At 44.3% G+C, this 22,692-nt stretch overlaps 1 protein-coding gene and 1 long non-coding RNA gene across 2 annotated transcripts; one reads left to right on the forward strand and one right to left on the reverse strand.

The window, feature by feature from the left end:
* Positions 1-435: 435 nt before the first annotated feature.
* On the reverse strand, positions 436-22,690 carry LOC115307735. Its single transcript, XR_003916081.1, has 3 exons — positions 22,115-22,690; positions 7,892-8,072; positions 436-1,190 (listed from the first exon to the last, which is right to left on the reverse strand). It is a non-coding gene; the product is annotated as an uncharacterized LOC115307735 (long non-coding RNA).
* STOX1 (storkhead box 1) lies at positions 4,885-21,796 on the forward strand. The gene is made up of 4 exons (XM_008925953.3): positions 4,885-4,992; positions 16,679-16,830; positions 18,230-20,546; positions 21,604-21,796. Exons 2-4 carry the CDS (start codon positions 16,698-16,700, stop codon positions 21,641-21,643), a joined length of 2,490 nt encoding a protein of 829 aa, XP_008924201.3. The 5' UTR covers positions 4,885-4,992; positions 16,679-16,697; the 3' UTR covers positions 21,644-21,796.
* Positions 22,691-22,692: the final 2 nt, after the last annotated feature.

Below are 22,692 nucleotides of genomic sequence, written 5' to 3' on the forward strand. Positions count from 1 at the left end.
GCAGTTGTTACAACAGGTAGGCCTGATCTGATGTTTCAGTGAGGGGCCCTGTGAGACAGTTGCTACGGTGATACAGATTTTTACAATATTTAACAAAAAAGGTATTTGTTAGAATGACTGTAATCTTTCTCTATATTGCTTTGATGTAATAGTGTTTCAGATACTATGTACAGCCTGCGTTTATGCTGGAAAGGAAATTAAATGGATAAAGAATAAAGAAAAAAAAAAGGAAAAGTTTTACAACCTGAGCAGAGCTTGACCGGTCTCCTGAAGCACAAATAATCTGAGGAAGAACAGGCACCCCTACAGCCTGTGTGAGCTGCTGGACCAAACAGCACAAGGTTCTGTATATGACCCACACTGATGCTGTGCATTAGCTACAACTTCCTGGTAATATTCCCAGAAATGTAACTCAGGCTTAAGTTAAGTGTCATTAAGGGGGGTTTGGAGAAACAATCTTTTGTCAGCTTTGACTTACAAAGGTTTTGCATTTCATGTCCACACTTCCCACCTTGTGGTCTTTTGTTATGTACCAGTTGATGGCAAAAGGCTGGTAAAAGTGAGCCTAAGCTGGGTCTTACTGTGCCTCAGCATCCCATTTGTTTGGACTTTTTAAACCCTCACAGATACCCTGCGGAAAGGAGGAAATCCCGGCCTGCCTTATTCTGTAGAGAAAGCCCTGCTGCAGCAGGCCTGTAAATGGGGCCTGATCTCTGGTTATAGATGATTTCCCTCCCTTCTCTGTTTTCTCCAATAAGGGCAGATGAATGAGCTGAAGCCTTACAAAGTGATAGCCAGCCCAGTGGATGTCTGTGGCTGAGGCTGGGAGGAAATCTCCAGGGGATACATGTGCATGCCAACTGACGTAGAATAAAAGAGGCTCTCTGAGCCCCTCTGCTGTTGCTGGGGCAGTGAAAAGGCACAAGTCTGTAGTTCCATTGCTGTACAGCAGCAGTGGCAAGTGGACCAACAGGGAGTTTCTGCCAGGTTTCTGTGGGGGGTGAGGATTGCACGCAGGAAGTGGAGCTGCTGCCAGCAGTGCTGCATGTCCTGCCATGCTGAACACACCCAGTGTTTGTGACTCACCCGGTGCCTGGTGCCTGGGTGCTGCTGCTCAGTGACCTCTGGATTGCACAGTGACTTCCCAGCTCTTGCCTTGTCCGGTGTCCTCTGGCTCAGCCTGGGGTGCCCTGAAGTCAACAATGGAGAAGTTGGAATTTTCTGTCTGGTGGCTGCGGGTTTCCACAGATCCAGCTCTTACAGTTGTTTCTGTGTCTAACATTATAAAGCCTAGTCCTTTAACATAACTGGTTTTTCAATGTTTTAACTTTAATGCTTTGAGAGAGAGGAATGGTTTCCAGTCCATCTTTCTGCTGAGTAATGTGCTGTATGAACATCTGTTTGGACTTATGTAACACAGTTAACTTCCACTGACAGTTTTATCAGAAATGTGCACAAAACGTGGTTTTTCTATTGCTCCTCTGTAATTTTTGTGTACCCAGGTGAGGTTCTTACCTTGAATGCATTTGTTTAGTTCAGTTTATATTTAAAAATATAAAAGCTAATATTATTCATTTTGAGTGATTGAGTCTTCCAGCCAGCAGTAGATTGCAAAACATGCAGGTAGCACAGTCTGATATTTTCCAGAAAGCAGAAATGGGTCAAGTAGAAATTCAGCTGGGGTTTGGATATTACTGTGTAGTGTGACAAGAAAAATGGCATAAATAATGAATACTTCTACTCAGCTCTCAAAACTTCCAGTGTTTTCCCACCAAACTGTTACATTTCTGCATTCTGTGTTTCATTGATGTATTGCACAAAAATAATTACAGTAAAAAGCTCTAATAACAAAATGCATTGTTTTCAAGTAAAACCAACTTCCCTCTTATTTATTCATCCACTATATAATCCACAGCATGACAAGACAGAGTATAGGCTTAGAGTTTTGGAACACACCAAATACCACCTGACATCGTGTGTTTTGTAGTGTTGTAACTGTGTTTAGGAAAGTTGCTGTTGAATTTCTAGGTGTCTGATGCCTGAATTTGTCTTGAAAATGTGACACTGCAGTCTTATGCTGCTTTTGATTCCTTGTACCCTGCTGGTTTAAAATTGCTGTCTCTAACAGGTGAGTTCTAAGTTGTGTGAGGATTCAGGCCAAGTGCCCTGCAGTGCATGTAAGAACCTGTTCCCTTGCAGGGGTAATTCAGTGATCCTGCAAGCTGTTGGATGTAGCCAAGTATCAGTTCAGCTCTCTTTATCCCTCTCTAAAAGGATAGCCACACAGTGGTGCTGAGTAGATTTGCTTGTTGCATCCTGCAGTTTGATTTATTTTTTTTTTGGTGCAGATCTTGGCAAGCCATGTCCCAGTGGGGTGAGGTCTGATCGTTTCTTTTTGGGGGCAAGTGATGTGATCTGTGTGGTGCTTCTGAGTCCCTTCTCTCATGCATTCCAGGGTCTTTCACCTTACCAGATCCTGGAGTGTTGTAGTGATCTTTTGGGACAAGGATGCAATGATAGCCCTGTGAGGGGATTCTGAATATTCAGAGAAATGGCTTGAGCAGTGAGGTGACAGATTCCCAAAGCCAGGGGGTTTGGCAGGAAAACTGATTGTTTTCCCCTCAGTCTAGCGAGGGGCACTAGTGAAAGGATCCTGTTGACTGAGTCATCGTTCACATTTCATTAGGAACAAACAGCTGGGGAGAGCAGCGCAGAGGGGAGAGGAGGAAGAACTGCAAAGAATTCCCTCCTGAACTCCCTCCACTCAGCTTTTCAGCAGATATTTTTCAAGTCCTAATTTGCTTTATTATTTGCTTGCAACCTTTTTAGTGGTATACAGGAGGATTTGTTTGTCTGTTGGGTTTTTTTCCCTGTACTGCTTAAATCTTTCTGTTTTTCCTGATGCAAAATCATCCAGTTCCATTCCTGTTTTGTCATGCAAGGGGCAGGAACAGCTGGAGAACGGCAGCCTTCCTTTTTGGTCCCTTTTTAGCAGGGCTGGCTGGCAGCCAGCAGATCAGCATCTGGAAAAGCAGAAATTGCTGCCACCTGTAGTGTTGTAGAACTGTGCAGTTGGAGGTGGAAGTACCTTGCAATGCTGCTCTCAAAAAACACCTGTCATTGCAGACCAACCTCACTGACTGTGAAACATCCACTGCATGTGTGCAGAGGACCAGTTAAAGGAGCATAGGCAACTTTCCTTGGAAGTATAATGGGTGTGCTGTGTGGGGAGATGGGTTGTTAACACTTTCAGCTTGGCTCTAATAAGAAACCAGAATTTTAGAAGTTCTCTTAACCCTCTGGAAAGACTCCTGCCTGTTTCACGAGGGTTACACTGCATCTCCCATGAAAGACTTGCCTTTTCATCTTGTCTCCTGATGCCTTGTTTTACCAAAGTACTGTTCAAGTGGGTTAAAATAATAAGTACATATATTAAATGTAACTGTTAGAACATTTGTGTTATAAGTAGTAAAATCTTGGGGAAGGGTTTCCAAAAGCAACTTGAGAGTATTTGTAAATAGAGAAAAGGTTATGCTTGTCAAGTATCTCCTCTGATATAAGGCAGCCACATATAATGTGACTTAAACAGATGAAAGTGAGGATTAGCTGCTTACCAATACTGAACCTGATTTTTCTGCCTTAATGTCCTTACTGAAATCAAGCTAATAACCTTTTTTTGGTTTTGGTGGGTTTTGTTTTGTTTTGTTTTGTTTTTTTCTTTGGAGGAGGAGGGGGGGGGTGGTGTTTTCATTATATATACTGTATATAGAGGAAAAATAGATGATCTTTAGTACTGGGACACATATGGGTGGCAGCACATTTATAAGTCCTCAGACTATCTATGGGATCCAGTAAGATGCTTGCAAAGAATGTGCAGTCAGCATTTTCAGTCTTCTGATTTGGGCATGTAATGATGGACAGCACAAAAGGGGACTTGGGGGGGTAATACAGTAATGTACAGTAATGGTGATCCATGGACAAAACCAGAGTTTGTAGTGTGATCTTTGGGTAGCAGTGGGTCAGAATAAGTAGGATTGATAAGGGATGGCTGTGCAGATGTTCTGAGCAATGGATTCATTCTGTGACCTGACATGTTTCAAAGTAAAGGAAAATGAATCCACTTGAGGTCTTATTTTCAATGAAGATGGTTGGGGGAAAAAATTATTCTAATGCAACAGGCAATTTAAGAACCTACAAGAACCTAAAGAATGCCCTGAATTGAACACAAAATCCCTCTGTGATCCCCAGGTTCTAAAGCAAGCAGAGCAGAGCTTAGCTTGTCTGAGGGCTTTTTCCCAGTGAATGAGGGGATGCTCTGCAGCCCAGAACGAGCTTTGCAAGTGCTGTGGCAAACGTCAAGGGCAGGGCTAAAGCATGGCCGGGGCCTCGGCCCCGGTGCCCCTGTGCCCGCTCCGCAGCGCTTCGGGTAAGTGTAACCCGAGCCAGGGAAGAGCCGTGGTTCTGGGCGAGAGGGGAGGGAGGCTTTTGTCTGGGAGAAGCCTTAGCTGGAGCCCTCCAGTGCCCCTGGAGTTCCTTGCTTTCAGCGGCACTCTGTTCTCGTCCCGACGGGAGCCCCTCGGTGCTCGCAGAGCTGGTTCCAGCAGAGGGGCCTGAGCTGCCGCAGCAGCTGAAGTACCAACCCCCTGTCAGGGCAGGGAGCTCCTGCCTGTGGCATGTGGGGACCAGCGGTGTAAATCCCGGCAGGCACAACTCCTGCAGCCGGGCTGCTGGAAAAGCGGGAGCAAGCAGGGCATGGCCAGCACAGCTTTGTCCGGAGGCGCAGGCTCGGACCCTGGGGCAGGCCGGGGCTGAAGCGGAGCCAGTGGTGCCCCGGTGAGGCACTGCACCCCGGGAAGGGGCACTCGGGACTCAGGGAAAGCGTGGCAGAAGCAGCTGTGCCGCGTGCTTTCGGTGTTTGGCCGCGGGTCGTGTTCCCTGGAGGAAGGGGCTGCATCTAACGCGTCCGAGACTGGCACTGCAATGAACGGGGAGGTGAGTTCCTAACCAGGGGAAGACTAAACTAGTTTAATTCTTCGTGGGTGTTTTGAAAGCAAAGATGAAAGGAAAAAACTCTGGGGCTGGATGTTCTGGATGGTGTCAGCACAAAGATTCCTGAGGAAGAGCCACAGAGCTGCTGCTCCCGGAGAAGGTAAAGGCGGAGGGCCCGAGCCCCGCGGGTGGGGGACGGTGTCGGGAGGGAAGGCACTGATCCCCCAGTGCGGGTGGGATCGTCTGCGCTCAGCACCTGCTTCGAGTCCTAATTCCTCTGGAAATACTCCCCCCGAAAAACAAAACCCAGCCCTACCAAGTACTCTGTTAAATCTTTTCTAAAAATTTATAAAAGCTAAAAGGATGGAAGATCATGTGGAAAAGAAGAAATTAAGCTCAGACACATTCTAGTTGCTACCTTAAACATGTAGCTATTCACATCAGAAATTTAGAAGATGAGAATTCTGCAGATGACATGTAGCACTGACTTGTTTCCCGCAGCACTTAATTTGAATTAACGTCCATGGGATACACAGAGAACATGCACTCAGATCTCTCAGGTCTGTTACAGGTCTATAACAACAATGACAAACAACCGAGGGAAGTTTTTCTGGTAATTTTAACTAGTTCACACTGGTGAATATTTAGGCATTATTTTAGTTTGCTACCTGCGGTTAGTTCACATTTGATTAATTGTTCTAGTGACCTCTGCAGCCTAATGGGGGCTGCAATGAAGGGCTTGGTCTATAGGTAAAGTATAACGGGATTATCAGGTGCTCTTAATGCAAATTTGCCACGAAAGTCCTCTGAAATGTGGCTGCAGAACACACCCACCAGCATGAAAATAACGGTGGGTCAGAAGCAGAGCAGATGAAATTTCTGCTCCTGGTATTGACTGTTGCCTCACAACTCTCCAGTTGTCCCTCAGGGCACTGGTTTTGGTCAGTAAATCCCTTTGCTGTGTGCAGCTGCGGTCGGGGGGGGGCAGATTTCGGTATGTTGGGGTCATTAACCTTGAATTTTACCCTTGGTCCTGCGGAACATCCCGCGACGTTGCTCCTGTCTGACCGAGCTTTAGCAGTTTTTAATTCTTTCTCAAAGCAAAAAAATTATCAATTTTTTGAAAACAATGAGCAATGATCTGTTTCAAAACCTTTAACAGGAAAATTTCTGATGTCTAGCCTGTGTTGTCCTTGGCCAGCTCAACCTCTATGTTTCTCTTACCTGGTTTAGCTTAAATCACGTAAGTTTTTTTTTTTTCCTCTTTCTAGTATTTACCCTTCTTTCCCAATAATTTGTATAGAATAGCCACTCCCTGTTGCAGCCCCATCTTCTGACTAGAAAATTGATCTCTTCATTCAGTCTCATTTCTTGGGCACTCTGATAAGTTCACCAAACTGGTAACATCTGCTCCAGCTGGAGCTCATCTTCCCTGATCACCAAGGAGCCTGCTGACCTCAACTCATTCCAAAAGAGGTATTTTAAGGAAGAACAGTGTTTTACTTACTGGTCTCATCTAAAAAGCAGCAACATCTCTAGGTACATTGGGAATGATTCTCTCTTGCTCTAGTTAACTTTTGTATCACTGATGAAAAGTGATGCGTTATTGCTGGTTCCCTGGGGATGATTTAGAGAACTTAATTCCTTTGGGTTTAACTCCTTGCTTCCTAGTAACCTTTTTCCTGCTGCATAGCATGGCTGGTTGAATACAAATGTAAATTACTTTGGGAGATTAATTAGGTTATTTCCCCTATCATCCTGCCTCTTGCTGCAGTTACACCCAGAGTTAGAGTTCTCTCGCTTCTCTCTGGGAATTTCACTTTTTCAGACAATCGATGTTGAAGCCATGTTTTCATGAGTTTACTTCCCTTTCTGGAAGCCTAACTGAAACGAATTTTCAATTTGCATGTCTTTATTTAGGTAATTTTCTGATTAAAATGGACGCGTTCTCTTCCAAAAGTTACCATAATGGCCGTTTTCTTCTCTGGATGACTTTTCTCCCATTTCTTATATGTATTTTGCTCTAGAAAATACAACTAAACGACTGAAATGTAAGGGACGATGTTTTGTTGGGTTTTGGTTTTTTTTAAAGGAATTGGCAATATTTAAAAATGAAGTCAGTGGTATTACATTTGCTGTTTTTAGCTTACACAGAGAGAGATGTGACAGTATTTTTAATCTACCTGCTCTCATGTTACTGTTTGCAATAATGAGAACTCCTCACCGCTGTATCTCAAAGAGCTTTCCTGGCTATGGCTCCTCATCAAAAGACACCGTGGTCCCGCAGATCGTTGTGTTACTCTTTATCCCAGCAGTTCAAAGGAGGTTTGTTCTAGAGAAACACACTGGGACATGGGACATCCTGACTTTATAGAATAGGCTACACCGTCACTGATTTGGGGCACCAGAACTTTAATCAAATGAAGGGAAAATTCAGTCCCAAAAGTTTATAAATAACACAAACTGCCCTGCTGTATTTATTCCCAGATAAAATCTAAAATGTCTTTCTCTTCTCTTCTGATAGTAATCTCATGGAGGGTGTGGCATACCCAGGACTGGGTAGGAGCTTTTATGTTCTCCTGGGGAGATGGGGGGGGGAAGAGAAAATCACAGCAATTAAGATCTCCCTCAGAGGGTGAGGCAGGGCCTCATTTAAAACACTTTTCCTCTTGATCTGGTAACAGAGCAGACAGTCAGAATGCTAATATCTCTCTGTGGGACCATCTCCTGTGCTTAGCTGAGTTGTTCAGTCAATTGTTCACCGAACGAGGGGCAAACTGCTCCCTCCCACCTTTCCTGCCCAGCCTGGGGGGATCTATGCAGGGCAGGTGCTGGGAGGGGAGCGGGGGACTCTCAGCTGAGATTAGGTACAATTGCAAATACTCGATTTGAGGGCACTGACCTCCAGAGCCTTTGTCGAGAGAAACTGGGGTGAAAGTCCAGGGGAATGTATTTCAGTAGCTGCTTGCTTGTTGTCCCTGGTCATCACCAGCTCGTGATGGTGATGTGATCCCAGCCTGCCTTCTCTCGTGACAGCAGCATTTTCCTTGTGCCTGAACGGCCTGACTCCCTTTTTGTGGTTCCTATCGAGCAGAAGAGAAAATATCGAAATGAAACATTTTTGCTTAGCCTTTAGGGGCTGAATTTGCTGACGGTTCAGCATCTCTGTCGCAGGGCTACAAATTATTCACAAGGAAAGCTAAGAAAGCCCTGCCCTTTCCACTTAGGCCGAGGCCACAGGTTGGAAATTTATCCACTTGGAAAATATCCTATTGAAGAGTGACAATGAAAGGACAGCAGTTTCCTGTGAAGTGCCGAGTTTTATCCGTTTTTGCTAGAGGTATGGACCGAACTGGAATGAGATCAGATGAGGAATTGTTTTGTGCATTTGGCAGAGTGATCTGACAGGTCTGGCCCCTCACTTCTCTTTTCTTTGTGTGAGTATCCCACAGAACTTAGGAGAAGTGCTCAGAGAAGCAGCTAAAAAATGGGTAGAGAGAGTCCCTGAAGCGCCTTGATTTTGGGGGGGTTTAATGTTGATTTGATATTCAGACAGAACCCCCCTGTTAGGAGAGGGATGGCATTGAATCTCCTGAGGAGGTTCAGCTTGAGGAGCAAGGAGCAAAACTGCCACTGCATTTATGGGCTGTAACTCCCTTTCAAGGCGGGAGGGGCAGTTTTGGGCAGTTCTCTTTGTTCCTGCATGATGACTCCAGGTGTAATTACAGCGTGAGCTCTGCGGGCACGGCTGGGGAGGTCTCTCATGCCGAGCTGCTCTGCACGTTTGTGCCAGCTTCCAGCAGCAGTTCTGAAGGGCCACCTGTGCCAGGTACACCTGGACTTCACCTGCAACTGAGTACTTGAGCATTTCCTACTTCCAGGCAATTCTCAACGCTGCTTAAAATGAGACACAACTTCCTTCACAGAGGGGACCTGAGTAGCTCTTAGGACAGATTTGTTTTCACTTCGGTAGTTTAAGTTTGTTCACAGCAGTTACTGTCGGATCAGCATGGTTCTGCTGTATGGCAGCAGCAGAAGTGATGGCCTTGTGAGTAGCTGGTTTCTGTTGGGCCTACAAAAGGTCAGGACTCTGGAGTGGATGTTGTTTGTCAGGCACTGTGGTCACACGCAGGAACACACAATCCTAATGAGGCTGGGGATGTGCCTCATGGGATTCCTTTCTTTTGGAGTCCCTTTCTTCCAGTGTCTTTCATCCTGTCCCACAAACAGGGATGTAGGCTTGCAAGTCAAAGGAGAATAATTTTGTACTTCAATGGTTCTGGCTTCCGTGAAGTGTAACTCACAGCATGTGGTCATGCTTCACACTGGACTGTTTGGGATTATTTAGAATTCTGTGTCTTTTTGTTTTTATCAGACCTGAAAAGAGTGGATGACCTAAAACGGTGCTTTGTTTTACACTGCTGTGTGTAGGCTGCCAAACACAAAGAACAGTTTGAGTTTTTAATTGTTTTATCCTCAAACATTACTCTTCAGGTTATTTTCTGTAAGGTACCTGATTCAGAACTTGCAAAGTTGCATATTCTGTTGTGATTGGGTTTTCCTGGTTATCACAGTTCCAGACTCTGTTGATGTATTTTCAGGAGGAAAAAAGGAAGAAAACACTTGTGCTCTTTGAAAGACCTTTTTATCTATCTATTATTTGCTTAATTATTTAATTCTATCTGTGTAATGACTATGTAAAACTTACATTATTTCATAATGTTTAGTGCCTAATTTTAGCTGGCATTCAGCCCTTACCAGTTACTTCAGGTGTGATGATACCCCTGCACATTTAATGCATTTCCATATAAAATTCTTACTAAGTTATTGATCCTGTATTATAAAAGCCCTTTCCTAGTAGAATATTTGTTGCACTTGCCCTAAGTGTTCTATTCAAACTGCTGATTGAACTCACAGCAGCAAGGTGCAAGGGGCTGTGACATTCTACAAAATCCTGGTGTGTTTAACAGATCTGCTCAGACTGAATTCCCTGAAAGGTGTCATCTCTAAAAGCATTTGTGCATGCAGGTTTTTTTCATACTCCAGCAAGTAGTCTGTATACAAGTACCACTGAACAAAAGTGTATAATTTTTTTTTAATAAGCTCTATTCAGGTCAATTTACTCTGAATTTTTTCTAAAAATAATCTCTAACCAGATTAGTTGTGAAGAACCTGATGTGTACTGTTCAGTGCTGAAGATTTTCAGTAGTAAAAGCTTTTGCTGTTTTCTTTCAAGTGAGAAAAAATTCAAGAAAATAGGTTGAACTGTGCTATATCCTCAGTCTTTTGAATCTTTGCACCTTGAATCCTGAAAGGCAGATCTTAACTGCCTTAATGCTCTTTTAGGGTGAGGGTAATTTAAACAGGGCTAATTTTTTCTCTGTTTAAGTCAGAAAAGACAACAGTTTGCATTAATATTACGTAGTTAATGAAATAAATTGGATTAATTAGTGGTGCTTTTGCTGCGGCCTTTGATACAGTTTCAGAATCAGAGACTTCATTTCAAGGCTAGTTTTAGCTTTTTCTGTAGTTCATCTTGCTTTAGGACATGTCCACTCCACCACTGTGGAGAGCACCAGCTTTGACAATGAGCACATGCATGTGGAGTTCAGTCATGGGGAAAAAAAATTATGAATACAGTAGCTATTTATTTAAGAGTTGAAGAAAACCCAATAGTTTTCCCATGTGGATGCTGTTTTGCATGGCATGAGGTAAGTGCAACCTTTACTTTAATTTGGTGTAACCCCAGGGAACCTCACAGCCCATCAAAAGTGCCCTTGCTTTGGGTTACTGAAAGCAGGGTGGCTGAGGTGGGAGGGGAGAGGGGCTGTGAGAGGCACAGGTACCCATGTCCAACCAAACCAGGTGACTCCTTTATTCCTGGGAGCCTATCCCACCTCCTGCTCAAAGCAGGATCAGCTTTGGGGTCAGGGCAGGTTGCTCTGGGCTTTTTTCCCTCACAGCTTGGAAAACTTGCTGCATAGCTGTGCTGCCCTTAAAGGTGCAGAGGATTTCCTTATGCCAGCCTGAACCTCTCCTGTTCCAAGGGATGCCTGTTGGCTTTCATGGAAAAAGGTTTGGGAACTGTGGACTTAACTCCTGGAGTCCAGACTAGGGCTGTTTAATCTGCAGTGTCCAAACAACTCCTCTGAGGTCTCTTATGGTGGTAAAGATGCTGGTTTTCATTTCTAAACTGGTTCTTCATTTTGGTTTGGTTTTTTCCCTCTGGACCATAAATTCCAGCCTAATGAAAGGGTACATAAACTTATTTTCTAGCATAGGGAACATCTTTAAAGCTGGATATCCACTCAGGGAGAGTGGAAGGAAAAGTGGCCGTGCACATCCATCAACATCCTGAGTTCCCAGGCAGGTGTGAAGTTGCCCATACACCATTAAAGCTTTGTTCTCAGCTGAATGAAAACCCTCCCTGCAGTGGGATTTGTCCTGTAACAAGATCAGAGCTCCTGCCCTCACTCCAGGCCAGGGGCTGGGTCCAAGAGAAGCTAAAACTGTGCAAGTTCTCTGGCAGCTGCTTCTGCAGAGGGTGAGGTTCGGGCTGGTGTTGCCTGGGAGTGAGTTGCACACAATAGCTGTGATGATTTGCTGGAAACCCTCTGCAGGGAGTCCTGTCCTCTTTTGAGCAGCTCTGTGGGTGCTGTTCCTCTGAAAGACTAGTGTGTGACTTCCCTTGGCTGGGGTAGATGTGAACTGAAGACAGGGAGTGTGCAAAGTGAATTTTGGTCCATTCTAGGGAGGGGGAACATGGCCATAGGTTTATCTTACTGCTAAGACTGTAGCTTGATATTGTATACTTTTCGTGGCTGCCTCTTATGTGATGGCACATTTCCAGGCAAAGGAGGAAGCCCTGGGAATACTGAGCAGTTGGAGCTGACCTTTAGCTCTACAGGCACAGGAATGCACAGCTTAGTCCTGATGTTTTTGTAGCGAGTCCCTCACTGTATAGGTAAGTACCCACCCAACCCCCAGCACTGCTCGCTGCTTGGAATGGAGGGTGGGACATTAAAGAGCTATTGGGATGTCTGAGATTTATTGCAGAAGAGAAGACACAGCTGGGAGCAAGGAAAAGGCAGAGCTGTGTTAGTGGAGTGATGCCAGGGTTGTGAAGGGGATTTTTTTGGACCAGGCCAAGTGGAAAAGATGTCAAATTCCTGTAGGAGTGCATGGCAGCAACTAAGGACAGTTAAAGGAGCCAGAGACATTGCCAGCGACTTCTTTATTCCTGTTCTGTTGTCTGGCCCCATGGTGGTCATTCACGATTTTGCAACTTGCTTGGGACTGTTTAATTTTGAGTTATTTGTATCTCCAAGCTTTTGAATCCATCTGTCTTTTATGATCAAGCCTGACACTGAATGCTGAGATGGTTAAAGATGACCTTCCCTGCCATCAGCTGTGCTACTTCTGTTCAGTGCCATCTGTGAATTGACCCAGAAGCTCTCAGCACGCCGAAGTACATCAGAAATAATGATCAGGCTGTTGCTCCCAGCTGAATTTCCCTGCCAGTTGTGCAGCTGGTGCCCCAAAGGCAGACTTGTCCATAGGGTTTGGCTCCTTTCCCACTGTGCTGGGTTTAAGGAAAAGGGCACCACCCTGCACATGCTGGTGTCTGCTGTGTAACTTGTTCCCATCGGGCACCTGAACAGAGGTGGCAGGAAAGAGCTCTTGCCTTTCTCCCTGAATCTTGCTCTGTTTTCACCATACCTGCTTGTGGGGTTTATAGTCACAGGTGAAAGGAATTATGGCCGAGGGGGCCATCAGCCCTAAGATAGAGTAAGGATTCAATGGCTCTTGGCTGGGAATCTCAGAAAGCACTTATAGGTTGTATCTTCAAAAGTTCCTGACATTGGCAGTTGTGACTACACTGGGTGTTGTTGGGAAGGCAGAAAAAGTGATTGTTTTTTGTTTGGGTTATTTTTTATCAGGTTGCCTGGCATCATCCTCTGAATTTTAAGAAATAGAAAGTTAATAAGGACATCACAGAAAGTTGGGAACTGTAAGAACCAGGAACCAGACCAAATGGAGGGCATTGTTTGCCTAACTGTGCTGATTTAGGAGTGTTTGTTCTTGCAGGAATCAGTAGGGACAGAAATCTGACATTTTGATGTGTTTGTAGCTTCTCCTTTGATGTCAGCTGAAGAAGTGTTGGTGATCCGAACTAACACTGAACTGTTTTGTTTCTCTCTTTGAGAGTTGTACAAAATAACCGAACGACAGACATTGTTTGCCTGTTCCTGAGAGCTTGTGTTGGTTTCAGTAACAGATTAAACGTGGTACAATATTTGACAGTTCCGATGCAATTGAACTATTTACTCTTTGCTTCAGTAAAAGGGTGTTTCTGAAAAACAGGATCTAGTACACAGCATTCATGCCCAAATAGTTTCTCTGTTATATATTTAAAACTGAAAATGTTTTAATCTTAACTGTCTTTATAATTTACACAGAAATTTTATTCTTTAATAAGGTTACATCTTGTAAAATCTTCATTAATGTTTGAAAAGGGTTTTGCTACAGTTCCCAACTTTCTATGATGTTCTTATTAACATTTTGTTCCTTAAAACTGTTTAACATGTGATTTTTGCTATAAAATGTGACTGTGACATGCCCTATTCTTTAGAAAAGCAGAAGCCTTGCAGTTGTAGCAGAACTGGGCTTGCTTATGGTTTTCCTGGTGCAATTCTACAAAAAGCGAATTACATCAAACATGCCAGGGCTCTCATGCAGAGAGGCACAGGATCTGTGGCATCTTCTGTATAATCAATTCCAAGATAGATTTGTCCAGCTACAGTACAGAAAACACAATCCTCTATTTCCACAGGCTGTGTCTTCTCTGCCTCAACAGACCTTTTTTTTCCTTGATTTGCATTTAGGTTTTTTTCCAGGAATGGATTTACTCCTAGCCCTTCATTTTCCTGTAAATAGTTTATCTGAACTTTTAAGAAGTAAATTGAGTGCTGTTGTAATAAATGCCTCTCTGTTCATTTCCCCAGATCTGGCCTGGTTTTCACCCAGATAAAACTTGCCTTGTATGTAATTTTTTTAAGAGACAGAAGATGCAAAAATTCTGCGACTGTTAAACAACTCAGTGAAAAATGGTAACGCTCACATTACAGAGATGGAACAAAAAATCACTTTGTGCTCGTCAAGAATACCCAGAGGCTTTCTGTGCCTGAGCTTTGTTACCCAACACTCATATTACAGATGACTGTGACTGATAAGTGCTCCAAAAGGGCGTTGTTGGGTTTTAGGTGTCCGGGTAATGAGCAGAGTTTGAATAGACAGGCAGAGCAAGCTGAAGGGTAACAACACCTGAATGCTGTGAGCTGCCTGGATTGCCCTTGGTTGATGGATTCTGCAGGAGCTGGGAGCTGAAAGGGAACGGTGGTGGATTTAAACCAGGTCAGTTTTAAACAGCTTTAAAGCAGTTCCTGGACTGCTGATAGGTACGGTGCACACACGTGCAAGCAAGGCCTTCCTAAGGCTGTGGAGAAAGCAGGAAGATGGTTGTCATCAGGTGATTTGGGTAGGGAAGGGGGCAGGGGATTCTGCAGGGGCTTTTTGAGCTGGAAAAGGACAGATCCGAAGGAGCTTCAATGAGCCTGGAATTTTGGTGATGGTCCCTCGGGCCCATGAGACAAAACTCACAGAAATCCTTTAGACTGCTCCGTGCACAGATCTAAGGGATGCAGCTTTTTTGTATTTCCAACAAACCTGGGAGACCATCTGAGGTGCAGCAATGGTTATTTAGCTATGGACACTAAACACCAGTTTTTAATCAGAACTCGATAGACACTTGTAGGGTGCTGCTGGGCCTTTTCCCACACTGCTTATCAATGTTGCCAGTGATCTAATTCTTGCTTCCACTATTTCGGATTTGATTTCAAAGTCAGGAGGGAGTGATATCTAATATTCATGTTGTTAGCACGTGTGCACTATTGAGCTGCAACAATCATTTTAGACTTGTGTGATTTTCAGATTTTTTTTTCTTCCTTCAGTTATCAAGCTGGCTTTTGCTTAATGCTTTGTTTTAAACATTATTCTGAAACAGCCTTCCCTGAATGGAGACATTGGATTTGAGGTTGTGAGACAGATACAGACAATGGCAGCAAGATAATAATAAAGATAATAAATATATTTTGACTACACTTGGCATTTACTCCTCAGCAGCCTGGTGCTCTGCAGGAACAAACTGGCAGCAGGGTGTGCCTACAGCAGAGACTTCAGACAGCAAACCATTCACAGGAATCATTCCTGAACGCTGATGGCCTTTTCCATACAAAGAGAGAGCTTGCAATGGTTTCTGCACCTTCAGGGAGTTTCCTAGCAACATCACTGAGAAAACTGTATGCCAGGATTTTTGTTCCGAGTGCTTTTTGTTGAATATAGCAGCAGCTGTAAAACAACGGTCAAGAGCAGTTTAAGCTCTTCAAAGCACTGTTGTGTTTTCATTTACTCGGAAAAATGTTTGTGTTGTAGTTTTCTGCCCGAAGGATAAATATCTGATCACAACGTCATCAACAGACAACCGCGGTTTGGTTAAACAGGAACGTGGCTTAATCTAAAATGTTACTTCTTTCTCGTGGCAGGATTCCTGTCAGCGTTTAACGCTGGGGTTTGCCTGGTGAGCAGGAGTCCCTGCTGCCTTGTGCCTGCTCCAGCACACCCAGAGGCTCTCTGTGCAGCACCTGGCATGGGAACACACCGTTGCTCTCACTAAAATAAAGAAAACTTTGGGGGTTTGTCTGGGAAGGTGCCTGCAGTCACTGTCCCGCTGTGTGCACAGACCTCAGGTGAGTCCATCAACAACTTTCCAGGACAACACTTATCTCAGGTCCATCACTGCCTGGTGCTGTGTGAGAAGCTCTTGCTGGGCTTGTCCTTGCTGGCCCTGCCGTCTTGTGAAGGGGAGAGGGAAGGGGTTACCTGTGCTGGGGTGCAGGACTAGGACCCTCTCCACTCCTCTGGGCAGGGGTTGCAGAATTCCTGGGGAAGCTGAGCCAGCTCTCTGCCCCTCCAAGCTCCTGCTTTCATCATGCATAACAGGGACAATGTTTCTGTCTCTTACAGGAGAGATGGTGATGTAGCCTAAAAAATGCAAGCAGTTGTAATAAGTTTTTGCTCTCTGCCCAGTCTCCCAGGTAATCTCTAGTTCTAGAGCCCAGTCTAAAAGTGGAATTTTACCATTTCTATTCAATTTCACGTGCTAGGTAGGGGACAAAGCCTGTTACTGGCAATTTTTTCCTTGTGTTCTGACTTGGTGAAAAGATTTTTTACTTAGAGTATTGGATGTTGACCTTTTTTCATTAGCTACTTCGAGAAATATAGGTTCTGCACGGTTGAACATGTAGGCAGTCATCTAAAAAGTCAGCAGTCATCAGAAATAATTCTCTCTCAGCTCCTTGTTTGTTAATGTAAATTATGGCTTTGGATGGAATTTAATGCCAAACAAACCAATGTGCTTGAGGCAACCTTCTGCTTCCTTCATTACAGAGGCTCTTGAGAGGTGCTACCACCACTTCCCTTCTCTGAGAATTATTGCCAAGTAGCTTGCTGAAGAAAATCAGCTGAGGATAAGGTGCTCTGAGACAACACAAGAAATTTCCAGTGAAAATCTGTCACAGCTAATAGAAAAAATGGAACACTGTTCCATTCAAATGCTTTTCTTCTCTTTCAGGTGATGTGACCCCTGCCTCATGAATCCTCTCTTGCAGTCATGCTCCATTTCTCTGGCAGAAGGAATATGCTGTACCATATCAGACATGAATGCAGACCATGTGATGGTGACACAGGAAACTTTAGCGGAGCAATTAGTGAGAAATTATCCAGGTAACATGTTTGTTTCTCCCTCCTTTTGAAAGTGGCTGTATCATCAACCTTGAGTTTCTGATATCGGACAAGGGATCATTGAATGTTCACAAGCAAAGCTGGCAAGAGGAAGGAATATAAATAAACAGGCAACTGAGAGAATACAGGAATGTGGAAACTCCTCCATCTGTGAGTGTCACCAGCACTGTCTGCAATGTAATCCTTTCCCCTTTATTTAATAAATCTTCTCTGAGAATAAGAGGGAATTGAATGCAGTAGCATGAAGAGAGTATGTCCTTTCTAGAGATTGGGAAAGCATAGAAATATTTAGACTGTGTGCAGATCCCAGAGACTCCAAGTCCTCCTTTGGGAGACAGGAACACAGCTGACTTTGACTGCAAAGGGACTGGGTAGGTGTTTGCTACCAAAAAAATATAATCAGCCTCGAATTTGGGGTTGTGGGTCAAATTCCAGCTCCTTCCTTCCTGAAAGCAAATCACTTCCAATAAATGAGCTTTGGTCCTTTTCTGCTGATGGAGTAGCAGCCACTTCCCTTAAATGCTCCATTTTCTTTACATCTGAAAAATGTTTAGTTTCCCTTAGGTCTGCAATACTGAAGTGTTATTGCATGTGAGACTTCCTAAAGGCTCAGTATGGCCCTCTCAGGAGGCTCCTTTGTTAGATACTGAGCTGCTTCTTTTGAGTCCTCTTAACCTTACAACTCTGTAAATGTTACAGGCTGATCTGCTAGGCATTCATACCAGTGGGAAAAATGTCAATGCAACCCCACAAAGTGGCCCAGACCCCTGCCAGGAACATGATGTAGTCCACATGTGCACTGAGACAAGCACAAGGTAGCTTTTTTAGGTCACCCAGCGGTAGCACTCTCAAAGTTTGTAGGGACTCAATGTATTTCTTGCTGTATTTTCACCTTGCTGGAAGTTTTTATTCCCATGGCAGGAGATCAGCTGTGACTAGACTAAGGACTCTGAGACTGTGACACCTGATGGAAACCCAGTAGCTGAGACCGGTCTCAGTGAGGTAATAAATTGTCATCTGACCAAATTATACCAGAAGCTTCGGAGAGAGTGGTAAAAGTAATTGTTAAATAACATGCCAGGATGGAAATGCTTTGAACAAGACATTGTTTGCTCTGCACCTGGCAGAAGGTCTCTCTCATAAATATTATACCCTGACAGACACAAAGAGAACACCCTTGCTTATTTGAGGAGAACATATTGAGCTCTCTCCCAGCAGTGCAGCAGTGACAGCCAGAAATACAGCTGACTTTTCCCTAAAGGCTTTGGGTATTTCATGTGCAGTTCCTTCCAGGTCTGTTGTATGTAAGTTATTTTTTGGCCAGCACCCGTTTTATTTGAAAGCTTATTTCTGCTTTGAAATATCTGTCTCTTCGTTGTAGGCATTGCAGTTCCCTCCCACAGTATCTTATATAATATCCTTGGCACTCTAATTAAGGAAAGGAAGATCTATCATACGGGAGAAGGATACTTCATTGTGACTCCCAACACATACTTTATCACCAGTAAGACCACAGAAGACAACAGAAGGGTCCTGTTGGAGGACAGGTGTTGCTGTTCATCACCTTCCATCACTTACCTGGTAAACATTAAGCACTGTGCAAACCTAGTGAAAGAAAACATTCCTACATCATCCTGTTACAGATCCTGCCATTGTTTCCCTGTCCAAAATATGCTCTGTGAACAAAGACATTGGCAGCTAGTGAACCATGAACCTAAGGGAGAGGGAAAGAAAGACTGCAGTGAATTGAAGCCTTCAACTGAAACTCAAGAGATCTGCACATCTGCTGAAAATCATTCCTGGGACACCATCAAATCCCTGACATCTGTGAAAGCAAAACTGAAAAGCAAAAGGTTTGGCCTTGGCCTTTTCTGGAGAAGTTTTTCCAAAAAAGAAAAACACAAGAAGGAGTACTCCACTTTTTCAGCCCAGTTTCCTCCCAGGGAGTGGCCAGTCAGGGATGAAGATGACTTGGACAATATTCCACGTGATATAGAACATGAAATCATCAAGCGTATCAACCCTACTCTTACCGTTGATAATTTGATTAAACACACAATATTAATGCAGAAGCTCGAGGAGCAGAAAAAATACATCAGGAAAGAGAAACAATACATCAGTAATGGTACCTCAGCTGAAGTGTCAGTAGTCAGGCAAAACCATCTTTCAAAGGATTGTATTCAAAAGGCACAGAGTAAAACAGCAAAACGCACCAGGAAAACCAAATCAAAGAAAGAGAAGCAGGTCAGCAGAAGCAGCAGGAAATCCCCCATACAGGAGCTGACATCCCCAAATGTGGAAGTGGAAGAGAGCCTTTCACCCTCTGTCAGAAACCAAGAGCCCCCTGCTGCAGCAGTGCAGCCCCCTGTGTTGTACAAAAAGCAGATTAGGAATCCTTTCCCGGCTCTGCCGTGGAGACGCAGGTTCTACGTGTGGGGGTACCGAGGGGTCAGCAGTCACCTGAAGAGCCGGGCAAGGGGGCAAGGGAGGGCTTCACACAGGCCACAGCCCTCAGCCTCCTGGAAACCCCCTGGCTACAAAACTGGGCAGCTGGCTGACAGAGCTGAGCAAAGCCACCCACCCCAGGCTCACAGGTCCTGCCTCCAACTCCAGAAAGACAGCTTAAGTGAAAACTGTAGCTGTCTGCAAGGCAGTAATCTGCAAATAGATAATAAAAGTAAACACTTTCTGGAGAGTAATAGTTCTGAAGAAAACACCTATGGAAGAACCTTAAAAAAAAGTCCTGGGGATATTAAAAAGTCCCCTTGCTTCTACACTGAACATAGTGGTGTGTGCAAAGAAGTCACAAAGCTTTCATTCTGTCTGAAAGATGAGCATTGCAGAGGCAAAGCTGACGCTGTAGGTGAGTTATTAGATCAAACAGCAAATGAATTTAAAAATGTCCATCTTTCAAATTATACAGCCAATGTTAACCTGGTCAAAAAAAATGGTGTGAAATACAGAAAAAAGACTGATAAAAAGAGTGAGTTTATATTTAACCATGACTGTGCCAGCCATCACGGGGCAATGAATCTGGAAAGTGAGGGATTTACTGACAACTGCCTCCTTCAGAACCAAATGGGGACACCCGATGGGGACACCTGTAACCTGTTATGTCTGGATGACACTTCTGAGGGCCATGAGCCATGTCATCCCCTGCCTCCTGGCCATGCCTTTCCAGACACAAGAGACTGGAGTGCAGCTGTGTCCCTAAAATCCTGGAAGGTTAGTAACTGTCCTGCCCAGTGCAACCCAACTGTTAATAAGTGTGGCTCTGGAGAGCATGGATGTAAGGGAAGCAGTAGCTTTGCAGAGTCAACAGATGGCTTCAAAGAGCACCCCAAACCAGACTTCACAGAAGAAAGCTGGTTGTGCAGTCAGGTTCTTCCAAGAGGTCACAGAAAGGCTGAAGGAACAGGCCTCCCTGAGGGTGGGAAGGCCCCAGCTGTGGCAGGTTCCTGCCTCGCTGCCGAGGCTCACTCAGATGCTGACACCGGGCAGAACTTCCCCCCGGAGGTGGGAGGAGGAGGAGGAGTGGCATGCTGTGCTTTGGGCTCCCAGAGCAAAGAAACGGGAAACCCTCTGGGGAAAAAAGAGCTGGTTTTTAAGAACACATGTTCTGTGATCTCAGGACAGAAACACTCAGAAGGGACAGAAAGCCCCAGCATTACAGGAGACAGTGGAATTGACTCCCCAAGGTAAGAAAACACACGTAACTAAGTTTGGTTTATCTTCAAATTGACCACCAGATTTAGGCAGAAATATTGCTGTAAATCACACACACCCCCCCTTCCCCAACAACAAAATTCTTATTATCTTTGAAAACTTCAGTGTTATGACCCAGAAATACTCAAACTGTGCAGTTTTTTACAAGGACATTCTCCCTAAATCGTTTAGACAAATGCTGCTGTTTATACTTTGCATGAGGCAAGAAAATAGTATGAGCTCTGCCTTGCAGGTGGAGATGGCCAAGGGCAGAGATGTTAAACACAGTGTTTGATAAACTCCTGCTAGAAGGCAGGTTCAGCTCACATAGATGTTGCCATATTACATTGCAGATACTGTTACAGTTCTGCAGCTGTAGATGAAGAATAAAAGGTGCTGTATAGAGAGGTGTCTAATCCAAATTTAAAGTAGAAAACACCATTTGACTTGCTCACAATTGACAGAAGAATGTGTACACTGCCTGAGCTACAAGCTTCTGCTTCCTTTCACAGTGTACATTTTGCCTGTAACTGTGCTTGAAAGATCCCTTTATGGAAAGCAAGTTGGTATGAAACAATTTTTTATAGAGTTGTATGTGGAGAAGGCCTACAAAACTGTTAACTAAGTTGGCTAGAACATACGTTAAAAACTGCTGAGGGCAAAAATCACATCATTTTTTTTTAATAACAACACATATTAATATCTTTAATGACTGGTATTTATTTAAACCATTTGAGTCTTCATTAGATGTGTACTGTCACCTTAAAAAGCCAGTATTTGAAGAAACAAATCACATACTACAGTTTCTAAGGAAATTCTGTTGATTTTTAAATTTTCCCTTAAGCAGCTTTTGGCTGTGCAGTCTTTCAAACACACTCCCTGTATATTACTTGGACATGAGTAATACATGAGTAAAACTTGAAATCTTTACGAAAATATATTTCAGAGGGTCATGTTTACTGTTTGTACTGATGCCACCTGTGGCACCAGAAGCTAGGCCAACTCAGTTCCTGGAATGTGGTCTGACCTCTAATAATTCTATTATTTTAGATGGACTGAAAAGAAGATGAAGCTTCCTGCAAAATTCTAAAAGCATAAATAATAACGTGAAGAGGAGGACAAGCGGAAGGACAATTGCAACAAAATTCCCCCCTACATCTAACCCTGGTCATGAATACCTGATTCTTTTTTAATGAGCTTTGTAAAGTTTCCCCCTGTAACAAGGTAACCATCCTGCAAACGCAGTCAGTCACATCAGTCTCTAAATCAAAGCTGTTAGTTCAGACTTTTGACGGTAGTGTTTGGAGAGCTCGTGTGTATTTCGTTTGCACTCGCCTTTAATCATTCTTTGTGTCCCTGCGATAATAAAAATGAGAACTGGCATCCTTCATTCAGACCACACAACTGACCTGGAAAGGGTTTGTGTTGCTCTGTAGGAACTGCAGTTGGACAGGGCTGTTTTACACTATAATTCTGGAATGGGTTTCCTACTTGTGGCACAGGAATGAGAGCACACTTCATCTTCCCTGAAGTGTGCAAAGCAAATGAACTAGACACGCACCTGGTTACTACAAAAATTGCTGCAATCCCAAGGTTCTCTCACTGCATCCTGCAGAGCTCTCAGCTGTGCTCCTCGATCTACTTGGTGTGTTTGTATCTGGCAAGCAGGATTTGGTCTTTGCAAATGAAAACGTGCTGGTGCAGGAGGCGACAGGGCAGATCACTGTCATTGCTTTGGGAGAAGCCCTGCTCTGCTCCAGAACACCTCTTTCCTTGAGAAATCGACACCCTGGCGGCCGGCAGGATCCCTCCACAGCTCGTAAGACTCGTTTGACTTCTTAAACCCGATTTTTCCCTGTAGGTACGACCAGACTGTGGTCAGGTCATCATCAGCTCATGCTGCTGATCACCACAGGCGTGTGGTCCTTTTAAGTCTTAGAGGCATTTGGTCATTCTGCCGTTCCCTACGTTAGGCTCTTCGCTACCGAACACGTGTCTGCGATAGTTACGGAAACTAAAAGTCACGGGGTTGTAAAGCTGGCGGAGCTGTGGTTGCGGGCGGGGTCTGTGGGCGGCGCTGGGAGGACCGCAGGAGCCGGGCCGAGTCCTCATGGCGGCCCGCCATGGCGGCCCGCCCTC

This window comes from Manacus vitellinus, unplaced genomic scaffold (genome assembly GCF_001715985.3).
Source record: "Manacus vitellinus isolate BGI_N305 unplaced genomic scaffold, ASM171598v3 scaffold_48_pilon, whole genome shotgun sequence".
Classification (NCBI taxonomy): domain Eukaryota; kingdom Metazoa; phylum Chordata; class Aves; order Passeriformes; family Pipridae; genus Manacus; species Manacus vitellinus.